General features: G+C 34.1%; 1 protein-coding gene across 2 annotated transcripts; it reads right to left on the bottom strand.

The window, feature by feature from the left end:
* Positions 1-882: 882 nt before the first annotated feature.
* Positions 883-22,057, bottom strand: LOC126824273 (uncharacterized). 2 transcript variants are annotated; one of them, XM_050553469.2, is made up of 2 exons: positions 21,954-22,057; positions 883-2,437 (listed from the first exon to the last, which is right to left on the bottom strand). In XM_050553469.2, exon 2 carries the CDS (start codon positions 2,414-2,416, stop codon positions 1,379-1,381), a length of 1,038 nt encoding a protein of 345 aa, XP_050409426.2. In that variant the 5' UTR covers positions 2,417-2,437; positions 21,954-22,057; the 3' UTR covers positions 883-1,378. The 2 variants fall into 2 exon arrangements, with proteins under 2 accessions (XP_050409426.2, XP_050409427.2); XM_050553470.2 differs by lacking the exon at positions 21,954-22,057 and adding an exon at positions 11,691-11,774.
* Between the last annotated feature and the right edge of the window lie 3,018 nt (positions 22,058-25,075).

The following is a 25,075-nucleotide window of genomic DNA, read 5'->3' as shown; positions in this document are numbered from 1 at the left end:
TCGGATGAAAATTGTGACCTCTAGCATGTCAAGAAGCTAAAAATGTGATTTTTCGTACAATCAGGGGCCATAATCCATGAAGTTTCGATCCGGTATATGCCAATATCGAAAGGAACCGGAAGATAAACCTATATTTCAAGTTTCGTCAAAATCGGATAAGAATTGTGACCTGTAGAGTGTCTACAAACAAATTGTGGACGGACAGAGGCGACGACAATATTCGTCCACATGAAAATGTGGGCGTATAAAAACCGTGATTAGCTTGCCATTCATATGTTGATTTGAAATCTCTCCATTTATAAGATTCTTCAATGAGTCTTCTTCAAAATGACTTGTCTGGTTTTAAATGGAAATTTTTATAGTAAAATGTGTTATAGCTTTGATAAATCCCATAATAACCATTTTCTTCCTACCCTAGCTACATGTCTATAAATAACCTAGATATGCCAATTACAAAAGTCAAGATATGCCAATCTGCAATTGGCAACAATGACCGTAGAACATCTTTGAATTTAAATAATCAGATTTCCTACAAAAAATATTGATTTTCTGAGCTAAATTGCTTCAATTTATTTGGTTCAGACACTTTCTTAAAATTGCTGAAACTTTTATGTCCATTTCTCAATGATAATGCGTCACATTCACTTTATCATCATTATGCTACTAGTAGACAAGTTTAAAACTGTCTTGGGAACTGTGAAAATCACACAAAACAATTATCATTATATTTAAATTACTGATGGTGTAAGACATTAAAAAATAATTAAAGAGTAAAATGGGCAAGACGGAAGTGGAAGATGCTTGCTTGTTTGAGGCATTTTGTTTAATTGAGTCTCTTACAATATAAGACTACTAAAATAAATTTTAAAATGGCAATCTAAGTTTATAATTCCTTTAGAAATGGCAACAATTTTTCCACGTTTTATTCTGGTCATACAAAAATTTGATGTGAGAGTAAGACATGTTCAAATCAAACTGAAAAGCAAATATTATATAATTTGAGCATATAAAAGACTAGTTGACAACCCAAACACAGATCTACAACAAATTGTAAGCCTTAAATGAAGCTAACATGTATCAACAATAAGAATTAATATGCATGTAAATTGGATTTACAAATGTATATAACAAATGAAACAATTCAGATTAAGGCACAATGGTTCAATTCAAAGAGCAAAATTGTGACACAAGTGTGCATTTCACTGCAACCTAGGAATCAATAAATAATGCAAATGGCTGCCAATACTCACAGCATTCCTCCAAAAATAATACCGTTTGGATGTACATGCAGCATAACATCGTATTAGAGTGAATTTCATCACAATCTATGACACTTTTTGAGCAAACAGATTTAAAATTTGGCACACTCAAACATATCCTAACTGATTAGTTTTTCATTGTACTTCTCTGGCATTACTTTTATCTCTGTTTCTGGATTAACCAAACCTAAACTTTTCATGGTTTTATACTGATCAGGGACTTCCATCAATGCATGTAATGCAAAACTTGTTTCTGGATTTCTACACTTTGTGGTCACACCATGAAAATTAACAAATTGAAAATTATCAAATTTACGCTGAGGTAAACAATTATCAAAATCTTCCATAATATCCCACGGGCCATCACCAACACCAACAACAATAATACTAAGCGGATATTGTGAAGCTTCAACAATGGCTTCAATTGTCTGCTGCTCTTCATTCACTTGTCCGTCTGCCACTATCACTAAGATATGATATCGTTTTAAATTTTTCACAATTTCTATGGCTTTGTAAATTAATGGAGCGAAATTTGTTGGTCCGCCCAAGGTTATTTTTGTAGCGATATCACTATATTTTTCTAATACTTCACTAAAACCCACGCAATAAGATCCATCTGGTATCAATGGGAATATGTCATCCCCCATTGTCACACTATCCCCAAAACCGTATGCTGGAATCAAATTATCTTCATCAAATGGTTCCAATGTCTTACCCATGATAGAAATAACTTTTTGGTAAGGATTATAAATCCTGGATGGAACTATTCTGTGTAGGTTTTGACCCCCAAATGATTTACGACCCTGCCACTCATTAGAAGCACTAAAGTCAATTCCGAAAATTAAACCACATTTCTCTAAGCCAGCTCGTTTGCATGCTTTACTGACTTCCTCGAAAGAGCTAAAATGATCCTCAAAAGCGAAAAAAGTATGGAAATTTTTGGAGCCAATTCCCAATATGGCCCACAAAGACGGTGGATTTCTGTATCGAAATGGTTGCCGAACTTCTGGGAAATCAGAATCTATTGTTGAGCTGCACTGAACTGGGTCTCTTCGAGTTCGTTTTTCACGAGATTGTTGGAAGAGCCAATAGAGAAGCATAGCAGTAACATTTGCAATCATATACAATATGCAAGATAACACCGACATTGAATACATCGAGGATCTTCTAGCTACACTCTGAAAAATAAAGATAAAAATATCATATCTAATGAATGGGGGCCCTATAAATGTGAAAAGAAAAAAAAATTTATGGCATGCCAATATTCATTGCATCGATTGTATCTTATAATATCCATTAACTGCTGTGTAAGTTACACAGAGTAACTCTCCTCTATCCATGATCTGACCTTTTTCATTATAAGACAGCTGATTTCAAAAGATAATACTTGGCTTAATGGAGAAGGTGGAAGTACAGGGTATGCTACAACACCTTATACCACTTAACTAATGTACTTTAGAAATGTTTATACCAGCAGCAACCAATATTTATTGTATTTTTGTATTTAACACATCTGATGACTTACATAGAAAGAGCAGGATGACTTCACTAAACACAAAAAACCCACATTATAATGAACACCACAGATATTAAGTGTTGAGGTAACAACACAAAGACATTTAATCTGAGTGGTTGTGGAATGATAGCTTCTTAAATTATGGCTCAATACTTTATTTGACATGTTAGACGAGAAGACTGCATCACTTTACAATAACTATTATCTGGTTGATAGAAATGTCATAGTCTTAATAACAGAGACAATATATTAGGTATGACTTTCATACTAATGGTTTTAGCTGATGAAATATTCCATATCACAAACTTTCATTATAATCACATTGAAGAACAATAATTCACAGAAAGACATAAACATTAATAGCACTGGATTTCATCGACTTTGATATTAGTAATGCGGTAACAGTTGTTTTTATATCATTGTAATTCCACAGAGATTATTTAACATTAATCACATTAATAAGTGATTATCCCAAAGAGAGCTAAGAGAGGTAATTGCACCTCAAGTAGAACATAAATAATTTATGTGTTCCTTTCCCTAAACAAGGTTCCAGAAATCATAACAATGGATTGCCAGGCAACGAAACATATATCCCACAGCAGCTCAGTCGTCCAAGCAGTCAACGTTTTTGTCGCATATTTTTTCTTTTGTCGGTAATGAAAACATTTACAAAAAAATAAAATTTGATTAAGAGTAACAACCCATTATCTTCAAAGAGATCGCGGACCATAACTGAAGCAGTAATTTGTGGAAATTGTTGAAAATCAATAGGCTTTTTCGTCTAATAATCTCAAACACTGTGTATAAATTTATAGTCAATCAGATTTTTTCAAAGAGTCAAGGTCCATAACTCTGGGAGTAATTATCGGAAATTGTTGAAAATCAATAGGCGTCTTCATCCCATGAACTTAAACACTGTGTATAAATTTAAAGTCAATCGGATTAAAAACACAAATTGGGATATTAGCCATAATCAGTGATAGGATTTCAAAATTTTTCTTGTCGGACATTTTAAGGCCCTTAATGTTGAGTGAGACTCTGATTCACATATTAAACTTGTTTCTTAAAAAGTTTACTTCTCACTAGTCTCAGTAACAAATCTAGTCAGGGTTTGGAATCTGTTTAACTTGTACTAATGGTAACTGTGCTGGATGTCCAATGTATAATTGAGTTAGATTTCAGGTAAGATTGTGATGCTTATGGACAGAAATTGACCCAAAATCTACTTAATGTCACTTTTTGCACATCCCAGTTATTTTCCAGGTTGTTCTCTATTCTCTTTGTGCCATCCATGTTAAAACTATAAGTTTTGATTTCATAAATTCTTAATATGTCCAATTAGCTAAGAGATTTGTGATTTGCATCAGTCAGAGTATGATAAGACCTACGTTTCATTGAACACCTGATATCAGTTATTTTTTAATTGGGAATTCACACAGCTAAAACATTATGTTGCATTTTGCATTTCTAAGCTGTTGCATGCATTACTATGTTGGCACATCAGTGCACATTATTGTATGCATGCCACACCTGGACAAGAACACTGGTTCTGTCGACAATTGACAGACTAATTTTAATGATATCAACATAAACTTTTACTTACAGTAACTAAGGGTCGTATACACCAGGATAAAGTTAAACTAATAAATAAGATATACGATATATTGATCTTATATACCATGTTTTTGCTGTGGTATAACGACATGTGACTTATTCAAAACATGGTATATTGACTAATATACCACACCTGTGACTTTATATCTCACAAATAACCAAAAAGGTTTTAATTCAAAATTACAATATATATACATTTATTATATCTACCTGCTCTATTTATTACATTTGTTTACTATTTACCTGTATTTGATTGGTATTGTTTATTGAAGTGTATAATTTACCAACAGATTAATTGGTTATATGTAAACAGCTGATATTATTCATGAATAAACAAAAGACGAGAAAGGTCAGCCTTGAAGACAACTTTATTACCAATAGTACTTCAAACAGTTTGTTCATTTTTTGATATTCTAAAATTTTGCATGAAATATTTGGATCCAAACTTGTATTTGCATGCTAACAGGGAATGAGATAGATAATGTATACCGGTAGTCATGAATAAAACAGTAATACATGGATACTATATATTTTGAGTAGTCTAATGTTTGTATTGTAGATCATTATAAGGTGTGTCATCGTTGTAGATCGTGTAGTACAAATCAAAAGATGTATTATCATCGTAGATCTTAAGGTGAGTTATTGTTGTAGATCAAATGGTGTGTTATTATTATAAGGTGAGTTATCATTATAAGGTTTGTTATTATTGTAGATCATTAGATGTGTTATCGTTGTAGATTATTGATGTGCTATCATTGTAGATCATAAAGTGTGTTATTGCCTAACCTCTTAATCCACCTTTTAAAGACACCAGGCCCATAGCCTGTAGCCAGTCGGGGGCAAGGGTAGGGGTGGCAGTGCCTCTCCGAAAAAATGATTTGCCCCCCCCCCCTTGAAAAAAAAAATTGTCGACCATAGTTCTAAAAATACCTATTGTTTGTAATAGACAGCAGTCGGGGATCATCATGTGGAGTATTGATTTGGGGACGTGGCACCTTGCACCCAGTCTCATATCTACCATCTATCTACCATATATTTTGTACTGACTTGCTCAATGGCCCAATGTTCATTGTTCAGAGTTTGCTTGAGAACAATTTTTTGGGCTGGAAAATGTACGTGTTTGCGGCCATCCATTTTTTAAAGATCTCCGGGGTAGGAGCAGCGACAGATCATGATGAGAGCAACAGAGGCAAATGCCTTGGCCCGGAGATTGTCTGTAGCTATAGCCTAATATTTCTGTTTGAATATACAATAGGACAAGGACTGTAACACAAAAATCATTGTAAACATAATGTTTATTATTGAAATAAAATATTCCATGTTAGTACAGAAATGACCTAGTTTGAACAGAGTAATAATTAAGCTCTCTCAAAGGCTAAAGTATTATTTATATTATTTAGAAGATAATGGAGATTATCTCCCAACGTTGATATAAGCTGATAAGATTTAAACTGGAGAAATCCAGGTCAAGGTAGACATTCAAGATAGAAAAATCTAGGAATTCATGAACAGCAATATTTAATAATTACGCTTTTAAAGCTGTGTTTATCAGTTCTTACACAATATAATCAAAGATGGCTGTGTGGGTTTCACTTAGATATAGGTAATATAATGTAACCTGGTACACTGCTAAACATGGGTGCAATTAGGGTAAACTATAAGTATTGTAATATTTACACCACAGTCATGTACCTGAATAGTTCATCAGACACTGTATCTCAAAAGACATGATAGCGCAGTTAATTAACGGGATGGAGGCAACAAATTTTCTTTCGCACCCTCAAATTCCTACCCTATAAAGAACTATATATAGTCTCTCAATCACAACTGGCTCTTTAGGCAAGTTTCCTTAGACACATTTGTCTGCAACATCACCTACAGCGGAATCAGATATTAAGCCATACAACCAAATGAACGCCGCAGCTATTTTTCTTTTAAAAGGTGTAACTCTTTTACAAGTGTAACCAATTATAAAGAGGTAAATCCAACTAGTGTAATCAATATTCGTGACTACGGAATATGTTTAAAGGGTGTTTTGGAAGAGCTACACAACTACAAATTCATACTGTATTTTCCCCAATATGGGAACATTCCTACAGTATCTACTTTTCACAATACTTGGGTTACTACAGTGTTAGTCCAATTTGGATGTTTTGGTAAAATGTCTCTATATTTGGCATTTTATTTTAGAGTGTTTTACTCTTGAAAAATATAAGTCTTATATCATGTATTATATTATTGGACCAATAAACCTTTGAATGATGAACATCAGACCAATATGCCAATATTGTTTAGTTGGGAATATACTTTGAATCATGAACTAGCTTGAAGACTCTACAATAAATCGCTGAAAATTCTCTTACATATTATTATACGGTTGGATAGTTTCAAGAGGAAATGAATGAAATGTTATAATAGAAATTTCTTCTACGAGAAAATTATTAAAAATCAATAAAATAATATCCTGTTCTAAAATGTGATAGCTTGATTAGATATCATTCGTAACCCTTTGATCCCAAAGCTCCTAGACATTATGGATATATTGTTTAATTCAACTGGGAAATGTATAACCCTTCCCATAATTTTACTCTCATATGTTATTACAAATATCATGAGCTATCTAATATAGAAATGTATTTATAAAATGGAATGGGGTTTAACATCCTACTTTTCTGCACCAACTAAGCTAATGCATATATAATCAGTTTACATCATGGATCAATCAATCAAGATGGTACACCTCACCTTCTACATGAAGGCACACAACAAAGATGGTAACCTAAATATAACCAAGGGTTTAGACCACATATACCATGCTTAATATGCCTTAAGGAGAATTTTGTGCATACAGCACTGTTTCCTGTCTATTCTCCATCGAATTACATTTAAGGGTTCTTTTATGTGCCGCTAATGTAGACACAGTAGACACAGGACTGACAGTTTTTCAACCCATCCATATGATTAGACACTTTTTCTTGCCTGGCCCTCTTATCATATACCACTGACAGGATGAAACTAGGCTGGCTAATACCTAGATTGTATCGTGGACCTTCTGGTTAGCAAGTGCGTGTCTTACTTACTGAGCCACCATGGCTATGGCACTCAAGTGTATTTGTAAAGCCATCCATCATAAGACAATGCATGTTAAAAATATCATACACCTCTATCAAAATATAGGAATATTTGAATTATACAAACTGGGTTTAAAGGGTTAATATTTAATAAATCACAAATATTAAATTATAAATGAAATGGGGTTTAACGAACGTCCTACTGTTCTGCTCCAATTGACTAATGAAGAGGGGGATGTTAAATTATAAAGATATCAAATAAGTTTACATTGGTTTCTACTGAATTAATGCTGCCATCCTTATTAGTTTATTTAAGTATTAATAATTCAAAATCTTTTCCATACAAGCTAGCTCATTTTTATATGAATTTTTATTAACATTTGCTTAATTAGATTTTTATACTATTTATGGACTACATATAATAACTATGCGGTCCACATGAGCATTACAAAAGATGATAGATATGATATTTATTTACATTATAATATTTATTTACATTATAATAGATCATAAAGATACTTAAAATGAAGAAAATAATTAGATTTTTTAATTAAAAGTTTGTATCTAATTATATGGTAGATGACAATTTATTTAAAGGACTATATATACGCACATATAGTTTGGAAAGCTTTAATTATGTTCAATCCTAATTTCATTTTTCAATGAAAACCCCTGTTTTTGTTTAGCAGTTTAAGTATGTTGGATGTATATTATGGACAGGGCCAGCAAATTGAAGAAGTGCAGTCCCCAGTGGCATGAATTCTAATTATGCCACTGTATTAACCAGGACTGATCCTGGTAAGATTATGGGTTGAATACAGTTTTCAGGTTTTCTTACATAAACAGATATATAAGTCTTAAACTAGGTTATAAATATGATAAGAAATGAAAACACTGATCAGGCTACAATACCACATGTTTATTAAACCTTTCGGCTAAAAGATATCATTGGGTTTATATAATGATTACATGGTATTTGTATAATGATACCATGGCACTTGTAAAATGAATCTATTATCTAAACCAAGGCAGTAAGTCATGAGTAAGGTTAAGTTTTCTTTCTTCATGAGTATCCATAGTTTGAACCGGTAAGAGGCTACGGCACTCCCTCCTTGTTAGGCCACCACAAATAAATTTCTGCTTCCCAATTAGACTGCACTAAACGGAGATAGAAATTCAAAATTGTCTTGGGGGGACTACAAACACACACCTTTGGTGCTCACTTCATTGCTCGATGTCATTTAGACCTGAATAAAAACCCATAACATTTTCTTATTTACATAAACCCATCATTCTAGTTTACACCAATAATATCATTACTTTATCTTTATTAATACATTATTCATCAACATACTAAAATAAAAGCTAATATTTCTCTTAGATTGCATTAACATTGAATAATATTATAAATACCTATTTAGTTGCACATAAAACAAAATGCAATATTGGTGGTATTGCATTAGGAATCATATAATATATAGAATCAACATCCCCAAGTGTGGATAAAGATGAATACTGCCTATAGTGTATGATATTTTGAAAAAAGCTACTTTATAATCATATTGCTTACTCATGAAACCATCACCGCCCCTACACCATCACTTTTTTCTATATGCCACATCAGGTCACAAGCAGCCCTTCAACTCTGTGTGGTTTACTACCCCTTTCCCAATGGCGATGTATTGTGACCGGTTAGACACTGCCCTGTCCTGTTTTAATTTTCTTCTTATTGAGTCAATAATATTAATGTCAGCCTTTTCATTTAACCCTGATATTACATTACATCAGATGTTCCATTAATAAATTATGATTGTTACCTAGTGATTTTTGCTTGTTTTTCAGGTTGTGGTTCCCGGACCCTCCTGAGTTAAGTTTTGTAGCTAAAACGGTAAGCGACCCCTTCTCTAGATGTTCATGGATTTGCTATTTTACAATATCATACTTTGTGTTATAAAATATTTAGTCAGATGTACATGTATGTTTATTTTTCTTTTTACAATGTCATTTGGAGTTTTATATAATGTATATTTTGAATTTTAATCTGCTAAAATTTGTCCCATTTTATTTCTATTATTGTCATTGTATTATCTCTTTCGGCTCTATCTGTACTTAACATTTTTCAATTTCAACCGGATTCATATTAATATTCAGAATTATTGTGACCATATGTTTGGCAATTTCACGCCCAATACTCATTTAGGTTTATTATTGGCATATTTTCATTTCACTTTTAACTTCATAATTTTGTCATTCATTTGACCGCCATTATCAAATGACAATTTCGCAACATTAGCATTCTGTTTGCTATTCTAATTTTGATAAAGACATAAAAAACACTGCCTTAAAGCCAAATCAATTTAATTTTCAGTTATTCAGGTGTCAATAATTATCACATATGTGATAGAACTAATAAAACACGTTCCCAATATAATTTTGACACAGAGATCATTGCTACATGAGTAATACAGGTTTCCTGAAACGCCAAAGGAAAACACGAGTCATCCCTCTATATAACTGACTGATAAGTGACGGGTGATAACAGATACATGGGCGAATTTCTGCTCACTAATAATTCCTTCCAAGACCAAAAGTTGTTGTGTGAGACTGTGAGAGGATATCTGACAATTCATAAAAAGAATTGACTGCCACTAGAGAAGAGAACACAAAAGAAAAATAGAAAAAGTCTGTGGATTGCCATGTTTTTATAAGGTATAGAATGAATATATTATAAACAAGGGAATGTACGGACTATTTCTATTTTTCTCGTGTTCTCTTATCTAATGACATTTAATTACTTTATTGAATTGTCAGATATGCTCTTACAGTCCCATATAACAACTTTTGGTCTTCGAAGGAATTATTAGTGAGCAGAAATTTGGTCGTGTATCTGTTATCACTCGTCACATCAGTCAGTTATATAGAGGGGTGACTCGTGTTTTCCTTTGGCGTTCGTCACTTCCAATTCAGGAAACCTGTATTACTCAGCTATCGTAGCAATGATCTCTGTGTTAAAATTATATTTGGAATGTGTTTAACCAGCTCTATCACATATGTGATAATGACTGGCACCAATATTGTCCTTTAATCATAAACATAAAAATTTGAAAGTAAAAGTTTTTGAACAGGTACTTTTGGTGTTTATATGTCTTTTTCCTGAAAAAAGAAAATCAAGTTGACGTTGCCTAACACAGATTTTTTGCCTGAAAATTTACAAAAAAAATGCTTTTTTTTACCAGGAGTTTACTATCTGAATTATTTACCTTTACATATATATTCCCATAGGAACAAAGCTGTAGCCTATTGGTTTCCAACTATTGTTTCTTAAAACATGATTGACATTTAAGACGGATTTCAATTTAATGAGGATCGTGGTCAACAGTTGTTATTTACGGTTCTTGCTATAAAACCTGTAGGTCGTACAATCAGTGGCCCCAACATACAGACAATTTAATAGTCCCCTGTTATCTACTAAAAGCCACAAGGTTACACACAACCCTACCCTTTTGGACATCACAAACCCAGAACAGAAAGAGAGAGAGAAAAAAGGTTTAACATGCACTCGACACAAACTAGGTCATTTTGGTACTAACATATGGTTCAATTTTATTTCAATATTTTGCTTGTGGGTAGGGCCGGGTCTTTAGCCGTGGGAGGAAACTGGAGGACCTGGAAAAAACCCACCAGGTTGGACAGACGACCCTACTCTTTGTCACCTACAAGCTATGAATAGAAACCATGCCACTTGACTCAGTGACAGACCTTATTATCCAACGTGTTAACCATTCAACCACCTAACCCCCTAAAACCCAGAACAGACACCTGGACTTGCATAAATAACAGGTCTTCGCAAGACGTGTATGAAATGCAAATTTATCGGAAAAAATTAAGGTTCTTCCTTATAATTCAATGAAAATCCCCCTGATAAGAAATTTCATAAATTGGAAGATAAACAGGGAAATGATTCCATGATTTGATACTGAACAAATTTTAATTGCTACTTCGATGTCCAATTTTGCAAAAATGTAAAAAACAATAAATTCTACCTTGAAGAAAACATCACTACAACAACAATATAGAGAGCATGTCATTGTGTCATGTACATTTTAACTTTGTCTTCTGGATAGAACTTAAAACTTAAAACTCTTGGTTAAACTTAAATTTAACCGTAATATTAGCCGGTAAAGCAACCAGCTAATTATCCAGTACTGAAAGCAATAATTATATACTCACCCCTTAATGAACATGAAATACTCCAATTTGTCATTGTCACCATTGTCATTTAAAAACATGTCACCTATTGACAGTCCTGTCACACACACAGACGTCATTCGTTTGTTTGGTGAAATTAATAAGTGAACGTGACTATCACTGACAGATTTTGCTAGTCAGTTGTAAGTTACTACAACAGTCCTATATTCTCTCTACACTGTTCCTGTACTATAACTTCTCTTCTAGCCAAATATATTGATCCACTTTGAATACTGTTAGATTGTATAAAAGAACTGCCGACATGGCTTTAGGACCTTTAAATGTTCAATGTGGTGGACAACTTATTCAAGAACATTTTCTTAGAAGACTATTGTTTTGGAAATCTACTGGTACAGTGTGACCCCCCCCCCCTCACACACACACACATAATACACGGAAAAGCAAAATGTATATGAAAAAGTCATATGAATTAACCATTAGACAGATGCAGTCAAAGGTATTTGCAAACCAATGCAGTGGGACATGAATGTATGGTAATTATTACTGAACGGAAAAGGGAAACATATTCTTTTATAGAAAATGTCTCAAACTTCAAACTACTAGGCATAATTGTGGATAACCATCTTCAGTAGAATGAACATGTTAATTATGTTTCAAAAATTTTTAACCAAAAATTATTTCAACTTCGCAAATCAAAGCAACTTCTACCTGTTAAATACCAGACTATGTTTTACAAATCAAATATTCAACCATATTTTGATTACAGTTCTCAGACTTACATGTACTTCAACATCAGCAAAACTCAGCTCTTTAACTTATACTTGATGTTCGACACAATGACAAACTTTCCAAGTCAGCTAATAATATCAAAATCAATGTTCTGTCTGAATGTGGAAAATGGCAACTGTTAAATAAATACATTTTCTTACCCAAAATTATAGACCAGCTATGCCCAAACTACCTTGTTGAAACACTATTACATTATTACATAATTCCACCCCTTACTCTAACATCAATAAACGACCTAACCTTATAGTGTTGTTAAAAAATAGTATTAAATTCTGTGGATCACACCTATGGAACACGTTGCCATGTTCTCTCAAACACCTGAAACCCGGATAAAAAAAAACACCTTCAGAGCCTTGCTTATTAACTTTATGTAATACAAATGATGAAACCACTTCCAGATGTCCATTTAACAATCCAAATGCATAAGGATTTGAAAATATTTTGGACACATTATAAATGACCTTAACCTGCGATATCACCTCGGTGGAAGCGGACGTAAAATACAACTAACTAACAACAACGAACATAATATATACAATATATAACTTAAGTAAACATTATAATAAGTAAAACATGTAAATGAATGAGAAATACAACACCAAATCAATGATTTATACTAATAATATACAGTTGGTTTGTTGAAAAGCTCTCTATAGTAGAATGTTTCTAATATATGAAGTGACATAAATATAGTTCTGTTATTTAACATAGGTTCCTAATGGAAAAAGGGAACCAATTTTCATATACCTGATGCTTTTTCACACAAGTATCATGCTAAACTGGCAAAGTTTCAAATCGCGACACCAGATAGTGAAATGAACATTTGAAAAAAATATTAATTACGACATCGTTATACCTTCAGAGCTATATTCTGTTTGCCAGATTGATATCAGTAAACTTTATCATGTTTTTCTTTCATTTACACCGTGTTATACATATACGTTGAATAAATCCAATTGGTATGGTAATTATATAGTTACTGTAACAATGTAGTAATGTCAAACAACCATAGAAGAAATTAAACAATTTGCCTCCTACTGTAAAGTATCATTTGAGTGGTCAGTGCTAATTAGCCATGGTGTGAACTATTCAGAGGACATTGCAGCAATCAAATAAAGCTTTGGCATCACACCACTTCTTTAGACAAATGATTCATGACTTATTCATATCTGAGACTGTTGATTATATGTCATTTCATTGCTGTATCTAAGCTACTTTCTCATGCCAATTTTCACTCTCCCGGGTTTTACACGATACCTGCTTTGGCTTTGTTCTGTGTGCATCAGTTATTTATCTTCAGTACCCTATAACCAACCTATGTTTATTACAGCCAATAATTGATAATCATGTTGCTTCACTTTTTATCATTGTACAAGACAAAAGGCAATTGCCCAGGCAAAATTTCCCTCATGCACAGTATATGGTCGTCTTCGTTACCCTGGTGGGTGACATTTAATTTATTGAGACACGTGTATGTCACACAGCATGCTATGAGGGTAAATTTAGCACAGACAGAGGGACTATGACTTACTCTTATTTCTAATTCCAACTGTCAAGGGTTCTTGGACCTGTTTTTTGTCCCATCCGAACAACTAGACACTGTCTTTACGAGAAACCACTTTGGAAAATTCTGGGCAACTTTCTCGACAAACATTGCGATCAAACCTCGGACCACCTGATTAGTGAGCCAGCACCTTATTCAATGAGCCAGTGTGGCTCAAATAAGCATCGTGGACCAAATATACCAATTATGATCAATGAACATACATAATTTAAAGAATAGAAGGAGAAAATAAAACTGCTTCTTTTGTTACACAACCTCAAAAAAATAACCCTTAGTTTTAAATTACTTTAAATATAATACTCATGAAGCCTAATACAACCCTTCAATTGGATTCTGAACATTTCTTGCAAAAAAAATTATAACATCAGGAATGAAACTTTAATTTTTAATATGTAATACATATTGCACTATCATATTTCTATGGCAGTTCAGTCATATAAAATGAGACATTAATATCCATTTGAAGGAAACTGGTTTCAATTTATCATTTTTACAGCAGGACTTGTGGAGCTCATTTCACTATGGGGAAAATCAATTATTTTCAGCTGGTGTTTGTCAATTAACAGGAGGAATTGTATTTCATTCAAATCAAGAATAAATCTTAATTTGAAGTATACAAGCACATCAGTGTTAGTTAATGACATCGTTTGCTGAGGACTGGGAAGGGGGAGGGGGGAAGGGGGAGGGGGGAATGGAACCCTTGACAGTTGGAATTCAAAATAAGAGTAGGCAGTAGTGTCACTGTTTGGGCAAAATGTCCCTCATTGCCCATTTACTTAGCCGGATCGGTGGAGAACAGTAGGAGATTAAACTCCATTTCATTTGTTCTGCCCATGTTTTTATATCTAGTTATTCACAGACAAAGAATAAACTCATATTTTCAGATGAATATCACTAACAACATATTAGTTTATAGCTATACTAAAAATACACTTTATTTCAGTTTTATCTGTAACAATACCAAACAATCACTCTTGGACATTTTGAATGGAATGAAATGAAATGGGGTTTAACATCCTGTTGTTTTGCTCCGACTGGGCTAATGAAGATGGGCATGTGCTATGAGGGAAATTCTACCCGGACAGGGGCGCTACAACCTACTCTTATATCGAATTCCAACTGTCAAGGGATCTTTTACGTGCACACCAATGTGTGGGATGTCGTTTTGATGTCCCATTTGAACAACTAGACAGCTGTCCTTGTCAGGCCCTCCATCTTGCACCACTGACAAGGGGAAACGATGCTGGAAAATCCTGATGAACTTTTGGCCATTTTATGTAGGAAATTTGAGTCATTTTTTGCTCCTTCTCCTTGAATTACCAGATTTCTCATTTCTTCCAGTATTACAGCCAATATATCATCACAGGGTATTGATTTATTTTTACAAATCCAAACTTTTCTAATTCTCTCAGGATGGTTATGTGATAGCACAGCAAAAGTCTCACAGATGGGCTTGATGGTTGTTCTTTTGACTAAGGTGGAAATTAAACAATTCTTGATTTATTTTCACAAAGGTGGAAATGTAAGTCACATGAATCTTAGGGGGGGGGGGGGGACAGGGTTAATAACATGAATTCAACTATTGTACCACTTAAACCCAGTGACACTATTGTGACACTAGTAGGACCATCTAAAGTTAGTTTGATGAGCATGCCAGCCTTTCCAATGACAGTCCCTATATTTAGGAATGGTAAAAATACCTTTGGGTCTAAGAGGGTTAAACAGTTTTTTGATTTACAAATAAAATTTAAAAAAAAAAAGGCCAAGAATTTCATCTTCATAATATCATTTTGTAACTCCACAAGGATCAATTTGGTATGACTTTAAAAAATACAACAGCAAGCTACTAATCATTAATGGAGATCTACGACTTCCTTCCCGTTGTCTATTTGATTATTTTACTTTTATAAATAAAACATTAATAACTATTGACAACATGGCTGATTTCTCAAGGCTGGTGAATCTGGAATGCCTGATTACAATATTTATAGATCGGTAAAGGTCATAACTTAAAACAAATAATTACTAACTGTCAAATTCAAATTAATGCAAGGTTTCCACTGTCATGTGATACATTATGAACGCAATAATTGGCAATTCTTAGCTGATAGTGGAATTTTTGATTACTTCTCTGAAATTTCACATTTGGATATGAGGTGAAGCGAGTCAATCCATTTTGGTACAATTTGGTGTGCTTGGATGCGATACGGTCATGATTGGTCATTTTCAGGTGTCACAATCAGGTCTTCTGTTTAGAAAGAATCAGATACATTCCGATAGGATTGTCCCTATTGAGTCCACGATTAGGATTTGGGATGATCTGGTATGTACATATACATTTGGATACGATCATCAGAAACCAATGCGCTCTGTTGCGATAGGATATGTTTGTGGTCATGACGTCTTTCAAGATCGGGATGAAGAGTGAACACGATTTAAGCTATGACTGAACCCCAAAGGGAATATATACAAACTGACTGACCATGGATTGGTTGTTTCCCAAACTTCTACAGAGTGAACACTACAACCCACAAACGTTCATGATGGCAGGAGATGAGGATGATGGCTACTTGAAGTTTGCAGTATTACTGTATGTTTACATTATCATCAGCCACAACCCCAACCACAAAGGGCCAGGACAGCTGCAGTCAGGCAGTTCTGATTGTGACTATAGCTCACAGAGGAGAGGAAACAACAGCTTCGCCAGTTCTCCAGCTTCCTAGACAACCAATTGAGGATGGAGGATCTGGTAGAGTTCCAAAATTACACAAGATTAACACCACAGCTCTTCTTCTTGGCATCTTGAACCAAACAAGGCATTTGCTTTACAGGACCTCATTTCTCATGCGGAACTCAACGATTTCTACCTTTTTAGTAAAGGCACTTACTGTTTTCTTTCTCTTGGCTTTCTTGGTGGGGCAATCTTGTGTTGGCTCTGGCTGGACCGATTCAGACACAGGGGGTGGGGCAATCTTACCCTTTCCCTTCTTGCCTTTTGTAGTCTTTGGTGGCATCTCTCAAAGGCACCAAAAATTACTAGCAAAAGCATGTTGACAGTAAAGATGTGCTCTCTTCAAGTGTAGATTGCTGAATGAGGCGCACTCAATCTTGTTTGGTATATATAGGGGCAATAACTCCTAACAGACCGTGAATGTCTGTGTACATATGAATATCCAAGGTCAGTATAAAACTGTTTTTGACCATGGTAAGTGGTGTTACGTATTTAAGTGTATAAATCAGATGTATAGACCGTATCAAAAATTAATATATACAGCTACATATAAATAACTGGCAGCTATAACCACTCAAGTGTGATGAATATTTCTAAAAACCTTACAAAACAATTTTTAGTATCTTTATTATAACCAAACCAAAGTTATTTGCTGAATCAGTCAATAGCACTATTACACATCTTACCATTTAAAGATACATTATGGGAGATTCGATAACGCGTTGGCAGTTCTCACTATAATAGTTAAAAACTAGATAATGTAAAGGCAATTTGCTGAAAATTTCATTCAAATTGATCCACTATGAACCGAGAACTAAGAGTTTGAAATTTCCGCCTAGCCTCGAACATCATTACTAAAGTCAGTACGATAAACAGCATAGTCTCGATTATCCATTTAATCATTAAATCATGAAGGAAAGTTATGCAGTAAATCGACTCATAATCCACTGAAGATCGCAGGCTAGCGATGCAATTTAGAGTTGATTATGGTCTGGATAGGTTACTTAATGTCTAATAAATAATTTAGATAACATTTCAGGCCTAAAGAAAGATATGCAATAGGCAGATTTAGCTCTTGCATAATGTATGTTTAAAATCTTAAAGGAAGTTTAAAATCTTAAAGATTCTATGCCTTTATTTTACCACTATAGAATTCCTTGCCAACTACAATATTGTGGAAGTTGAATCTCTAATAGGAATATCAGTCCAAAAATAGTTTTACAAAGATATTATAAATTGAAAATTTCACCGATCTATGCTGTTTCCTATGTAACAAAATGGTTGACATCTTTATTTGCCGTGAAGCAAATTGATGGGCCTGCTTTAAATCTAATTAAATCCAAGCTGGGAGATTATCTAGCGATGATATATTGATTTTGTTTTTCTTAATTAAATGTTATTTAAATAATCAATCTGAATACATATTAAAATGGATTAATCCGTGAGATATTTGATATTTTCTGAAAAATGCAAATCATACATCATTACTTTAATCTTTAAGTGGCATTTAGTAATTGAGAAATACACAATTAACAGAACACAATTTATATGGAGAGAGAAATGGCCGGGTGTAATGTCCACTCAGCATTTCGGAACTAACATATAGTTCAATTTTATTTCAATAATGACTATGGGAGGAAACCAGAAGACCGGAAAAAAACCGACGAGGTTAGACAGGCGACCTTACTCTTGTGATGTTCAAGTGGGCAATCAAAGCCAAGCCACTTATGATTTTACGTGCACGTGTTAAACCACTGAACCATCCCCAACCCCCCAATTTATATGGGAAATAGGGCTCACGCTGTCGGTTGCCAAAGTCGCAGTTTGCGATAAAAACATGAAACTGGCGATTAAAAATTGATTTTGGTGATAACGTTTTGGGGTATTGGCAATTAAAAATTAAATTTTGTGATAACATTTTGGGGTATTGGCGATGCTTTTTGGGAACTGTTGGAAAAAAAGTCTTAAAATTGTTATGTCCTAGATTAACCATTACATCTAGTGTCAATCACAATGGAAATATTCAGAATGGCCATCAAATTCTTTATGAAAAGAATTAAATACTTTGATAGTTGAACCATGACTTCATACAGCATGTAAAATATACAAGCATATCTACTCGGATACTATTAATTCAAATCATATCATCACAATTGGTCAGAAACGGAAGAGTCAAATAGTGACGATTTTTTAGAGAGAAAACAGTTCACCATTTGCTCCATATTACCGACGCCAAAATGCTCTAATGTGATCCAAGAGTATAATATTGTAAGCAACCCTTTCAAATAAAAGCAAAATTTAAATCATTCTATCAGAGACTCAGATGCTGATATTTTTACGGTACCTGCATGTTACATGCATGTTCTCTTTTTTATCACACATTTTAAAAATATTCCAGTTGGCGGGGAAAAAAATACTGGTATGAACATTTTTGATATAAAAATTATCTATCATTTTGGTGGGAAAAAATTGAAAGCCTGTGTAAGCCCTGATGGGAAACAATCACTAGTTTTAAATAAGCACAACTTTCAAAAAGGATCCTTTTATCATTAAAATCATGTCCACATGTTTTACATATGCTATGTGAGGGAGAGACTTTTACTTAGACATGGCTTTCCCACCTACACTTCTGTGAATTCCTTTATGTGCACTAGCAACTTGTACATGGAACCTTGATTTTCAGTCAACAGTTTCTAGTAGACTAGCCATATTCAGCACTATTTCATTTGGTTTGTAACTATAGTAAGATGTTAACCTCTATTTCATTTTATTTGTAATTACATTAGAATGTTAACTTCTATTTCATTTCTTTTGTAATTACAGTAAGGTGTTAACCTCTATTTCATTTCTTTTGTAATTACAGTAAGGTGTTAACCTCTATTTCATTTCTTTTGTAATTACAGTAAGGTGTTAACCTCTATTTCATTTCATTTGTAACTAGAGTAGGATGTTAACCTCTACTTCATTTCATTTGTAACTAGAGTAGGATGTTAACCTCTATTACATTTCATTTGTAACTAGAGTAGGATGTTAACCTCTATTACATTTCATTTTATTTGTAACTAGAATAGGATGTTAACCTCTATTTCATTTCATTTGTAACTACAGAAAGATGTTAACCTCTTAGCCTCTAACTCAATATCATCCAAAGTCATCGACATTGAAACCATCAATTATTTGTCAATTTAAGTCAACATCGATGAAAATATGGGCTTCTGATATCCAAATTTAAGACAAAATAAACATTTGACCACTGGTACACCATAATGCGTTTCAGCGTCATTTGTAACAAGGGACTCGAAGAACGAGGCTAGACATATTTCACAAGTCATGTCAAACAATGACGCCATATTCTTATCAGGAGCGCATGCGCAATAAATACTATCAGTATAAACTGAAATAACCAGACGCTAGAGACTGCCATTCGATTGAGACTTCTGGCATATTTTATTTCATTTGTAACAACAGTAGAATGTTAACTTCTATTTCGTTTCAATTTCTTTATAACCCTCTCTTATATATGTTAACCTAACTTAGATAACTAGCTATATTCTAGGAATGTGTCTCCAGCTCCCTGTAAATGAGAAATAGGCGATTGGGTGACAATATGGTGACAGATGACAGCGACTGCCTTCAGATCAAGTCTGGGCACATGCTGTTATCTGTCACTCAAGACACGACTATCTTTTAAAAATCACCTTTTGTCCACAGAAAGACTGCAATGGTTGTTTATAAAACTATCGCCAAATATTCAGATAACATGCAAATTGCTGTAAAATCAAAAATTGACAATGCCAAATTCAAAATTGTATTCAACAATAAAACAGGTTCAACATAGCAAAGACCTTCAGACAGACATCCTTTTGATTGCAGAATACCCAGATGAAATGCTTAATTTTAAAGTGTAAATGTTAACTTTCATTTATTTCTATCATGTTCTAAAAATTATTTGTGTGTATAAAAAGATGAAAATCCAAAATTTACTACATACCAGAGATGTAAGAAATTTGGCTTTCAAAAGAACACTGGACACCCGACTAGAAAGTCCAGAGTTTGAATCCCAATGTTAGCCAAGTTGATGCTTGGGATTTTTACCTCTGTTATCAGTGGTAGCACTTGCATGGTTGACTAGTAAAGTGTTGCTCGGTCCTTCGGACGGGGTGAGAAGTTGAATGGCCCAGCTATAGTATGTACACACAAGACAGTTTTTGTCCGATTCATGAGATGAAATTTAAACTATGTGTTAAGGATTAAAAGTTCTTGGATGAGCTCGACTTTGGTACACATCAGACCTTAAATTTTAGAGCTATAGCCCCTGCTTTTGACACAAAATGTGAAATTGTTGTCCCATTCTGATGAAACTTGGCAAATATGTTATGGATTAAAAGATCTTGAATGAGAGGATGAGCCCTATTGATTTTACCTCTTCCCCATACATTTCTTGGAAAATGTGGATGCATTTTAACTGGTTATAAAGAATGTAAGAAAAACTCTATCCCGACGTTTTTTTAATTAGCTAATCTGTCATATATTGGGGTTGAAATAAAGATCGACTGTCCAGTTAACTAATCCTGATCCTCGCAACTGGGAGTCCCTTTACCCAGGGATCTGTATAGAGCATAACATGGTTTTCTTCTGAAAGTCTACATTCTAGAAGTCTCATGATCACTTCTATGTTAAAATCAAACCATGTTGTATCTAACGTCATAATTACTTGAGTGCAATAACCCGGTGAAAAGAGTACTTGCGGCCAAATTATTTAGCCGCCCCCCCCCCTCTTCTTTATATAAACAAACATCAATATTAACAATAATTTCAAATATTACTATTTTAAATATAGTATTGAAGAAGAGTAATTCATACACTTGAAACTTGGGTTAAGAACAAAAATAAAATCTGACATACGTTAAGCTTTGTTTTTTTTTGTTTTTTTCATTTCGAAAGACAAAAAAAAATTTAGTTTCATATTATTTTATTTTAAATTACATCTATAGTCTGGTGTGGTGTGGTGTGTGGTGTGGGTTTAAGGGTATGGTTGTTTGTAACTCAAGGGTATGGTTGTTTTTAACTCAACGTTATAACGACGTCGTATTGTTTGCTGGGTTACATTAATATTTTAAAGCAAATCACAATCATGTTATATATTTATATATAACTGTTTTTATTATTAAACAAATTTATATCTAGAATATATACTTACATGTACATAATACTATCTTCTAAACGTGTCATCCAAGAATAGAATGACCCATCAATTTCCTCAATCTTTTCCGTTTATTTGTCGGTAGCTAACATATCGTGTATTGTGCAACTTTACTAGAAGTTTAGTCAACATGTTTACATTATGTCGTCACGATGCACGTTTGTACCGGTACACTGTCTTGATTATACCAGACCCGTACCTGACAACTAATCACGTGATCGTTGACAAATTGAGTTAATCCATGCGGTGAATCCAAAATATTGTCCAACAAAACATGTGTCAACAATAAACTATAGAAAGCTAATTTGTTGGTATTTTATCGTATTATTTAAAGGGACAATAACACTCTTGCTGGCTTGACAGCTCCAAAAAATAAAAAAAATAGCCTTATTCTAAGTACTAGATGTTTTGGTGTCCTACCTGTTGTGTAAATTATCCATTAAATCCTATTTTACTTGTCCAGAGGGTTCAAAAATATTTTTAAATCCAAGTCACATTTGAAAAGCTTTACGTCAGGCTTTTCAAATCATTTAAAGTTGAATTTTTCCAATTTTTTAAATTAGGTGTGTTAAGATGAAATTTGTATCATCAATTAATTGGAATATTGTAAAATAGTACAATTTGTTGACCAGAATAAAGATTGGGACATATTATTCAGTTACAACAAGAGTGGTATTGAGCCTTTAATCTATCAAAATTATATTTATATATGTTACCTAAATCCATATTTTTATTACTAATTTATTTATAATATTCCAACATTTAATAAATTTATTCTTAGTAGGGGGGGGGGGACGGATCCAGGAATTTTTGCAGGAGGGGGTTTGCCATGCAGGTTCCTGAGACAATATATCCCCCCCCCCCCTCCCGCATGGTCTCTGTCGTCATTTTGGCGTATATACATACACATTGAGGTTTTTAAACAGAGAAATTCAAAACCTCGTTTGACGTCAATTTTTATTATGAATTAATACAATGACATTGTGATTCAATTTCATGGATGCAAAGCATTAATTGTGATATCACATAAATAATGTCTATATCATTATCGGCACTATATCATTAGTGCCCATCCTGTCACACATCTGACGATAAAGGATAAAGCACACGGCAGAGAAACTTTTCTCATAAACGGTGTTGATTTACAAAAAAAATTATGTAGCTGAGCAGGGACCTCGGTTTAATTCGTCACACCCGAACGACTAGGTTGTTCCTTGCTGAGCCCCCCTTCCTGCACCGATGTGAAATCTTTTTCCAATAGTCACACTTCGTTAATATAATAGGGAACTAGCTGCTACATTAAGCGTTACCATTTCTAAATTGGTCTTCAGTTCTTCTTACGATAAGGGACGATCCAAAAGCATCCAAAACAGTGGTTTAGTAAGAGATTAGAATGGTATGAGTTGTTTCCCCTGAAACATCATTTAACAGGCGAAACGCATATATCATGGACCTTAGAATGCATTATAAGGTCCATGCATATATCAATTAGTTTCCCAAAAGCAACTCTTATTTATGTGTTAATATTTGTTAACAAAACTAAAAGCGTATGTCCATGTATTTTGGGGTGTAAAGGACCAGCTGACCTCATTACTTTTACGAATCTATCTTCAGTATAGACCATTCTTTATTCTCCATTTTGGAATAGAATTTTTGATTGCTTTTTTGCTGTTGAGTTTTTGTTGGCCTACAAATATTAAAATCACGATATTGTGTCGGAAGGTTTAAACCATAAACCAAAGGCGGATGTTCCAAGAAATTGCCTTGTAATTATTGTGGTGGAAATAATCTTTATCAAGATACAAGTCATCCCAAACTTAGGCTGCCTGTCTACAGCTAGCTCCGCCTGAGAACACGTAGATGGATCCCTGCGTGCAGTTTGGATACAAGTAACAGGAATAAATCAAAATCATGTCTAAATAGAAATCGACATGCTAAATCATTTAGAATTTAGTGGAGATGTCATGTGACAGTATAATCGATTTCAAAGTACTTTGGCGAATTCGTTAAATGCGCCGATTAGCTGTAAATTACTTTGGCTAATCAGTGGTCGATAAAAAGGCCTAAAAACTGGAAAACAATATTAGTTGTATAAATATTTCCTGGGGTATCGCAAGAGAGAGAGAGAGAGAGAGAGAGATTCACTCGGCACGAACTATGCCATTTCAGGACTTCTATAATTCGCTTGCGAGTAAGGTTCTTAGCAGCGGAAGACCATGAGGAGCAAACCTACAGTTGGACAGGCGACCCCACTCCTCAAAACCACGCCACAAACAAAGGCGTACGAGTCGGGTGTGTTTGTGTTGGGGGAGGGGGCAATTTTTTTTCGGGCGATTATCTAATTTTTCGGACAGTGGCCATCTGATGAAAAAAAGGAAATTTTAATGGATATATAAAAGGAAAAATTATCCCATCCCACAAAATGAAGTTTCAGAAATCCGGGACTCTTACTGACAATTGGGTGGGGTAATGCAATTCCCAACCGGAGTTCAGAGTTTCAGAAAATCACACAATTATGATTTTGATTCAGGGTGTCTAATTCTTAAATTCAAACTGCAGTTCCAGAAACTACGCTCCGCTAGGCTCTACTTGCCGTCATTTTCGAGATTTTACTACGATTATTTTGTGATTTTATTATTGGGCGCTATCTGGTAAAGTTATGTAGATACATATTTCGGGCGCTGCCGCCGTATTTTTCTGGCAAAAATGATACAGTCCCTAAGGAAAACGGGCCCGTACGCCTATGGCCACAAACCTTATGATCTAAAGCGCACGCGTTAGACCATTTGCTCCCATCCCCGGTAAAAACAAAAAGATGTCCATTTCATTTTAATGTATTATAGTTGTCTGTAATTAATCACAAATTTGCTCGCCAGTTTTTTTTTTGGGGGGGGGGGGGGTATGAACATTTTTGTAATATTCCTAAAGACGATTTTTATCTTGATACCGTAGAAACACTGTGAGACGTCGCACCCAAGACCAAACAATTTTCTATGTAAAGATAATGGGTGATTGAGAGATGGGGTTTACCTGCACAGGACACCAAAGGGAAAAGTAATATACTCGTTATTTGTTGGCTAATTTCTTAAATGAAAAAAAAAAGTAAAAATCTTTGAATT

Source organism: Patella vulgata, chromosome 6, assembly GCF_932274485.2.
Source record: "Patella vulgata chromosome 6, xgPatVulg1.2, whole genome shotgun sequence".
Taxonomy (NCBI): Eukaryota; Metazoa; Mollusca; class Gastropoda; family Patellidae; genus Patella; species Patella vulgata.
This window is presented reverse-complemented; position numbering and strand designations above follow the sequence as displayed.